This window comes from Hippocampus guttulatus, chromosome 1 (genome assembly GCF_054856545.1).
Source record: "Hippocampus guttulatus isolate MCC_2025c chromosome 1, RoL_Hgut_1.0, whole genome shotgun sequence".
In the NCBI taxonomy this organism is placed as follows: Eukaryota; Metazoa; Chordata; class Actinopteri; order Syngnathiformes; family Syngnathidae; genus Hippocampus; species Hippocampus guttulatus.
The window spans coordinates 3,405,246-3,414,071 of NC_141261.1; the positions used below are offsets into that span (position 1 = coordinate 3,405,246).

The window sequence follows — 8,826 nt, forward strand, 5'->3', positions numbered from 1 at the left end:
CTAACAAGAAAAGGCTTACAATATGTCATAGATTTATTACATTTTAAATTTTGGTACAGATTTTAGCAAGTTGTCATCTTTGATTTGTTTTTGCGGGCCATTTAAAATGATGTGGCAGGCCACATCTGGCCCCCCGGCCTTGAGTTTGAATCCTGTGGTGTAGGATGTGTGGACATGGCTTCTATTATCTTCTGTTTATTGTACTGAAAATCCGCTTTATTCCTTGATGACACAAAATTAGCTTTGTTGTTTTCAAAAACAATAGGTTACCTAATAGGTTGTAGACTGTCACGCGGACAGCCGTACATACTGATCAGATTGTTTTTATTCGTGAGAGGCAGCTTTTTAGTAATGTAAGCAGGGCTTTTTTTCAATGTTCTTTACTCACCAGGAGATCCTCCAACAGCAGAGGTTCTGCTTTCCCTTGATGTCCACAAAGCATTCAAGCGAATTTAGTATGGATATCTTTTTCAAACTTTGGAAAGGTTTCCTTTTGGACCAGTTTGTACGCCACACTGCAAGCTGTAGTCTGTACTAATAATGTAAGACAATTTCTAATTAGTGTCCGATTTGTAGGGTAGACCAGACAAGGGTGCCCACTGAGCCCGCTCCTTTTTGACCTTGCCGTGAATTCATTAGCAGTTAGCACTGGGAAGCAGTGAGAAGTACTGAGGAGCTCAGGAGAAACAACGGAGGGGGGCAAAGTCACAAACTGTTTCTCTACGCGGACAATCTGACTTAACCATATTTCTCTATTCTTAAGGCATTGGGAATTTTCTCTAATTTTGGTGAGATTTCAGGCTATAAGGTTAATTTAGTAAACAGAATTTATGAGACTATCCAAAGGACCTTGTCTCCAAAACCTGACAATATTTAGGCAGAAGGAAGTTTGAAGTCTTGGACAACTCTTGGCATCGGGTAATAAAGAGCATGCTTACAAGCTTGATCTGTATTACATATGTCTGCTCCAGAGTGCTCCACAGGCTCTACCTGTCTAATGCAGTCAAGCTTCAGCCACTGGTGGGGGGTGGGGGGGGGGGGGGGGGGGGGGGGGTTCCTGGTGAGGCGGAGATATCTTGTGCATAATCACAAGCCACTGCATTTTTCATGGTGACTAACCAGATGACTAATTTTGCTTAACCGGAAATCTGCCTAAGCCTTTTATGTATAAGTCAAATACAAACCTTCACAGTTGAGGCTGCTTGATTGACCCACTCTCGGTGATGTGGTAGAATTCTGTGTTAGTTTTGATAATTTTATCTTTGCTTTGTTTTGGTAGTTTATTAGTTTTACTATTATTGTTATCCTGTGTGTCTTGTAATGGCTGTTTGTTGCCTTGTTCAGTATTGTGTGTGTTAATACTATGAAATGCAATAAAATTTGAGTTTGAAGAATAACAACAGATGGGACCAAAACAATCCGATGGTTCTGACTGTTGAAGAAAATATATGTGATATATGATTTTGGTTTCTTGGGAAGGATGCTAGCTAATTGAACAACTGAACATTACATTATGTTCACTAATTGATACTTACATTTATGGTTGTGCCAGCAAACTGATTACCGGTAATGTGGCCTTAGTTTCTTGGAGGGGTCGTGCAAGTCACAATTACATCATTGCGTTACAAGTCACGTCTGAATGTCACCCGCCGTTTTTGATAAGATACTATTATGCAGATGTGCTTCATTCCAAGTAAATAAGTCCTTCTAATGTTCGACCATCTCATCTCAAATTGTGTAGCAAAGGTTCACTTTGCACTCCAAAAATGTCCAAGCCATTAAAGGAACAATGCAGATTTGCTTCGAAAGAACATCTTCAGAATCATTTGGATTTTGCTTTGGCTTGAGAATCCCATCATTGTTGTCATGGTGACATATCACTTAATGCAGCAGTCTGTATAATTGGTGGACCAGCCAGGACACAGTTTATGTTGATGCAAGGATGGGTGATAAAACTCCTGTTCCAAAGTTGTAGTTTCTCAACTTTAAAGGATCCCCATACAGGACTGACACAAACATAGGCACTTATTTGATAGTCCTGTACTTCAAATTTATGTCAGCTTTACCTTTTGGCTTTGACATGTAGCAGCGGCCTCACACTGGTGTAGATATGGGTGTCCATTGCTCATCTTACCTGATCATGTCACAAGAGGAGAACTTATGGGGGTGGGTCTAACTTTTCCGTAACAGTGGGGCAAAAGTGCCGCAAAGGTCACTCACGGCCACAATTTCCAAAAATAGGCACTCTCGTAACTAAAGATTTATTGCGTTGTTTGATTTGACAATTGATGAGCTGGCAGTCAAGAGACCATTTATTTGTATACAAGCCTTTAAAATGTGTCTAGGAGTGTGACGCGTTTTACTATTCATAGATCATCCAGTTTCCTGGAACGGTTTGTTTTGGAATTTTTAAGTTAAATGCTAAATGGAGTGTAAATTTATACACAATGGGGTGCACAAAGCGCTTTATAGAGGCTCACTCTGACCCATTCAAACATATATTCATACAAAGCACTGACAGGCCCACTTTGAGCGAATTTGTTTTCTTGTATGTGGGTGGCACGGGAGTTGACTGGTTAGGACATCTACCTCAAAGTACGGAGGTCCGGGGTTCGATTCCCAGCTCTGGGCTTTAGGTGTGGAATTTGCATGTTCTCTCCGCTGAATGGGTTTTCTCTGGGTACGGCGGTTACCTCCCACATTCCAAAAACATGCATGGTTGGTTGACTGGATACTCTACATTGTGGTGTTGTAGCCGTGAATGGTCGTTCATCTATGTGTGCCCTGCGATTGGCTGGCAAGCAGTTCATGGTGTACCAAGCCTACTGCCTGAATACTGGGATTGGCTCAAGCACTCCCGCAACCCTCGTGAGGATAAAAGGTTGACAATGGATGGAGTGGGAGAGAGTCATGGTGTGGCATGTGGAGATGTTGATAAGCAAACCGAAAAATACTTGCTGGATCGCGGTGAAGGTCATGCTGAGAAACAATAGTTCCCCATCAAATTTGGTTGCGTCTCACAATGCTTGTCCGGCGACTCGTGCGCACTCACCTGTCACTGACACACGGAAATGTCACACTACAAATGCAAGCCATTTAATGTGCTCTGTCATCACTGCAGGACCCTTGCACGCATATAGCACCCCCCCAGTGAACGTGTCCAATTATGGAGCAGCACCTTCGGAAAAGGTCATTCATCGTGCAGTGTGTTAGTGCATGCAGTGAAACACAAACATATTCTGCTATGGCTTGTTTGTTTGTTTTTTACAATTGAACATACTCACATCCTTGGAACTGCTTCATAATCAGCACCAAGAGCTGCAGCTCTGTCTGTAGTGTGTCTATGTGCGTCGTGACAAGCACGACAGAAGTGTTTTTAGTATGATTATTTTTCTTTGACACCGCTCAGACACACACCTGTATTCAGAATGAGCGGGGGGGGGGATCTAAAAACGTGTACTTGCATCACTGAGATTATATATATATATATATGTGTGTGTGTGTGTATATAATCAAGTATTGTATTGTATATATATATTTTTTTTAAATTATGACCTGTGTGATTTGAATCCTATCTTTTAATGAATCTTCTCCAACTATCATTGGTTTGCACGATTTTTATTTGTACTTATTGGCTGTTGGCTGATTTACCATTTATTTTTACCACTTATTACATCAATCCAGCTGAGGTTACATTACAGTCATCTGGCCTGTATGAAGTCCCACGTGTGCTACTATGCAATCGTCATCACATTACATGGGAAAGGGCAAACATGGCTGTGTCTTGTCAAGCTCACAAATGGCATTGACAGTCTTGTTCCGTGTTCCACCAGGAAATTAATGAATTAGAGTTAAGCATGTCAGTAATTGCACTGATTTTGTTTACCTGGAATCTTGGCGTGCTTTGTTACATCTTCCCCTCGCAAAATGTAAACCGCATGTGCAAAGACCAAAGTCTTTTTAGATATGTGGTCAAACGTGACAGTGTGGTGTTGAGTTCAACTAAGTATAGCATCGTTGGCCTATATCGTACGTCTGTGTGTTATGGGAGTAACTGCAACCCGTGACTTTCAAATCAAACCATGATTTTATGAATGGCTGCTTGTTTTGTTTTTTTTAACCGCCGCAACGAATACCGGAAACAAGTTAATGAGTGTTGAGGGTGACCTGACTTAATGCGAGGAAGCACTGCCATCTACTGGCTTTGTCATGTTAATGCGCTGACGGAGACAAAACCTATGCATCAATTTCCAAAATTGTTGCTAAAATCCCTCCCAGTTTTTTCACATACTTCAAAATAATACGATATTGTAAGCATTTTTTGTTACCAAGCACCCTTTTACAGTCACTTGAGTGTTGAGGGTGACCTGACTTAATGCGAGGAAGCACTGCCATCTACTGGCTTTGTCATGTTAATGCGCTGACGGAGACAAAACCTATGCATCAATTTCCAGAATTGTTGCTAAAATCCCTCCCACAATTTTTTCACATACTTCAAAATAATACGATATTGTAAGCATTTTTTGTTACCAAGCACCCTTTTACAGTCACTTGAACAAACTCTTACCCTTGATGTCAGATTTCAAACATTTATCCATCAAGTCTAAGTCATCTTAAAAAAACTTAACTTTTTATGACATTTTGACCTTGGCACGTTATCACAGCTTTGCAGATTCGGTTATTTTTTTCCCTTAGATGTTTTCCCAGTAGCTTGAAAAAAAAACAGACTGGAAAGTGGTAGCCCCCTAGTCTTTACTCCTGAAACGCTTAATGTGTTGCCAAGTACGTGGTCCTTGAACCTGGAGCTGTCACAGCTCTGTCATTGTCTCAGGGCAGTTTGCATCCTCGGTGATCTTAAATGAGCCTCTGTTCTTCAAGATTCTCACCACTAGTAAGAGCACCGCTCCCACGTTGAGAAGGCTCAGAAAGGTCATCATCTGTGGGTTCACACACACACACAATTAAATCTTTTCCTGAAATCGCTCGGCCCTAGTCCTGATGTTGTTTTGTGGTTATGAACGGTGGCAGTGAACTTATTTAGCGCACCTTCCGGTGTGCAAGCCAACCAAAGGTGTCAAGGCTATTTTCATTTGAGTGTTATGGTCTTGAAGTGTTTATCATACAAATACAGTTCTGCAATTGTCATTTTTACCGGTACGTTACCTTAAGTTAGTGATAAAGACTACGTGTGTTCCATCCTGCCAACAAAATCTGGCGCTGTCGATGTCATTGAAACAGAACTCATTCATAAACACATGACACGCTGTAACAGGTTAACTTCTCTGCACACTTGGTAGACAGTTGAGAACGTTACTATAGTCAATCAGCCCCTACTTGCCAGCACGGTACAAATTGACTAAAACTTCACTGGGATGCCACTGAGATGTCCATTGGTGACAATGACAATGACAGCCTCAGAGAGCTAGAAGCGTGTGCGCGTACTTTCAGTTCAGTACGACACACATTTGGACTGTACCCGCCATTAAAATAAAAAATAAGAATCACATCAAAACATCACTGCCACATGTCAGGACCCCAAACCATCAGTTGCTGAAGTAGGGCTTACTATGTAAAGCCACAGGATCGGCGAATCAAGGAGGCTTGACATAATGTGCTTTTTCCAGTTCCAAGGTGAGTCCCACACACTCTGAGCGTGGTCATAGTCCAGATTCAGGATCCCCTTTGGCAGCACTCGGACACCCCAATAAACCGTTTTCAACCTTCTGAAATTGGCATCAAGCACGTCACAGCGATACGTTCCTGGTGAATACAAAAGCGATTCACAGACACATTGTGATCTAACCACAAGAGGCTTCACGGGTATTGACATCGTGTTCACCTGCGTGCTCTTCCCTGACCGGGTTCAGAATGACCACGTCCAAATGTGGATTGTCCCAGCGGACGAAAAGCAAGTCGTCAGAGCTGATCACCCCTGTGGCGCGGCGCCATGCTACCCTGTGGTGAGAAGAAAATAACAAGTGTTTGGCGTTATCTATAATCTAATAAACCATGTCATGCGGCTCTTGTAACACCCTGAGCGCTATAGCACGTCTAAGAGTAAAAACGTGAACTCAGAAACTTGCATTCACATAAGAGACCCCAGCACTTAAGCAACAGGGGTGTCCAAACTCGGTCCTCATGGGCCAAGCTCCTGCCTGTTTTCCATCTCTCCCTGGCGAAAAACACCTGGTTCTGCTTGGGTGCAGATGACTACACTTGATATCTTAAATCAGGCATCTGGGGATTGTTTATTACAATCGGAATTGACCATTTGGACCTGCAGTGTAAGAGGTGAAGAAGCTCACTGTCGCTTGAAGGGACAGTCAAGAGTGATTAGCTTTTCTTCTAATAGCATTTTGTACCGACTGGACTTTGATTCAGACGTCCTTCAAAATCAGAAAGATTCTTGACACCTATGACCTGAAAAATTGATGAGGTCCTCTCCACTGGTGTTTCCCACCACATTTACTGAGCCAAGTAAAAAGCTGTATTTTACAATAACCGGTAATGGAAAAATTAGTCTGTTGTATGAATGACAACAGGGGCAATCACAGGTTAATTGTACCTTCTGCCATCTTGTGATTGCTAAAATACATCGCCTCCATATATCAATTAACAAAGATTCATCATTTATAGTAAGTTAATATTTACAACAATTAAATGAAATGAGTGGATTATTGGAAGCACATCTGTTTGACTTCAAAATGGCGCCGCGTGAGTGGCTGCCTTTCCAGCAGCTCCTATATTTTGTTGTTCTACTTCTTCCTTTCATAACTTTGCTGCTGTGAATCGGGAATTTCTCCATTGCGAGACTAATAAAGGTTTTCTTATCTTATAATCTCTCTAGACAAACCAATGTGGTTGGGAATCACTGCTCACCTCCATGAAAGCTCCATCTGCTTCGTGTCCTCCACCAGACAATCCAGCTTCAGTTTCTCTCCTGTTGTCACAGTGACGGTCTTGAGTCCACACTGCCATGACTCTCGACACTTGACTTTCACATCGTGACACTGTTCCATCGCCTGGAAGACAAGCACACCATAAAGCTCGATCGCTGGAGCTTTTGTTACTGAGTGGGCCGTATGCTACAGTACCTCGACTGCTTCTGCACTCCCTTTCGTTTTCTCCAAGGCCTTCTCACCATCTGTCATCGTGCAAACCGTTTGCACCTTGATGCCCATGCCACATGTGACACTGCAGAGCGTGCTGCTGACGACCACCTGAAGCTGTACCTTCTCTACGTTAGCACAGCTAAGATGGAGATGGAGGATTGCAAAGAGGAGAACCAGCATTCGATCCATTACGCTGAGGAATCTCCTGGAATTGAATGAAAATACTTGTCTCAAATCGTACAAATTTTGTTGAGTTGATGGAAGCTCATGACAAAGAAATGCAATTGCTCTTTAAATTTGCAGATTTTACTTTTTAAAAAAATACTATTTTTGAATATTTTTGTTACTGACAAACATCAGCTCGGTGAGAATTAAATGGGATGAATATTTATTTTGTGAGTCGATTTACAGTATGCACTAAACTTTTTTACTTGTGCACCTAAAATCTCAGGTTATAGCCGCCCCCGAATCCCGTGCTAACTAAACTTAAAACAAACAAACAGTGAGACAAACGGTCTTGATTTAGGGATAATGAATTGGTTATATCTTGCTTCTCCCAACCTGTTGCCTCATATTTGCTCCATGATGTTGCTGTAACTGTTTTTGTTCACTGCAAAATCGCTACGATCTCAATCCAGCAATCTCAAACGCGTTTGCCTTTGCCCCTCTAATTTCGTTTTGTTTTTGATGCCGTGTGGTCACCTGTGGATGTTGAAAAAAAGTGCCCAGTTGATAATGACCAAGGAAGGACAAGAAAGTGAAGGTATCAATTTTTTAAATGTAGGACGTACATGTAAAAAAAAATAGTACTAGTACCTGACCAACCTACTTTAAGTATTGTACGTCGTTAGTATACCCACCACTGCTCACGACACGTAGTGCCAAGTAACGCTGCATGCTCAGAGGTAGATGATTTCGTGACATAGACATCGTCGAAGGCGTTCACACCTACTAGATGCATGTGACGCTCAACTTTACGTTTGCTTTAAAATGCCCACGTCACTGCCTCTGCTGCAGCAATCGGTTAACCGTCGTCATTACCGTAACTAGATCAAGAAAGACACGCCTCCTTTTCACACAAAAGAAAAAAATACGTTTTCCATATTTTAAACATGCGACATGTTTATGCTTGCTCACTTTAATGCTGCTTTCTATTTGATATTTACCATGTTTTTGTTTTTTCATATACTGTAATAAAGCGCAATACAGATAACATTCACTTGCAGTTTCACGTCCGTCCAGCTGGTGTCAGACAAACACACGAGACGAACCGTATAATACAGCACTTTTATAAATACTGTACACAAAGACAAAGTACAGTACTGGCATATCTGTTCTTGTTATTTGTGTGTTCGAGGGCTGGGTTAGTTGAGTCGTGGGTGACGTCATAGAGAGGGGACGAGCCAGGTTGGGGCAATATCGGCTCCGGCAGTTAGTTCGTGCATGGGTGTGAGTAGTGGCCAATAGGAGCTCCGGTGAGTGTGTATTACTTGCTGCCTTTTTTATTTATTAAAAAGATACCAGATTGCATCAGCGACTGTGTGCATCCTTGATCACATTGAGGGGCATTACAGTACTTCAGGAATTTACTTGGATTGTGAGTGTAAAAGCACTTTTGGAAGCACAAGCACCTGCTACCTGGGAAAACTTAAAAGGAACAGTGTTTGCGGCTCACTGTGGATGACTGTGGCACGCAAAGCAAGGTCATCAATAA

General features: G+C 42.0%; 1 protein-coding gene across 1 annotated transcript; it reads right to left on the reverse strand.

Moving 5' to 3' along the window:
- Positions 1 to 4,808: 4,808 nt before the first annotated feature.
- On the reverse strand, positions 4,809 to 7,310 carry tmem81 (transmembrane protein 81). The gene is made up of 5 exons (XM_086108411.1): positions 7,095 to 7,310; positions 6,880 to 7,022; positions 5,840 to 5,955; positions 5,567 to 5,760; positions 4,809 to 4,937 (listed from the first exon to the last, which is right to left on the reverse strand). Exons 1-5 carry the CDS (start codon positions 7,299 to 7,301, stop codon positions 4,809 to 4,811), a joined length of 789 nt encoding a protein of 262 aa, XP_085964537.1. The 5' UTR covers positions 7,302 to 7,310.
- Positions 7,311 to 8,826: the final 1,516 nt, after the last annotated feature.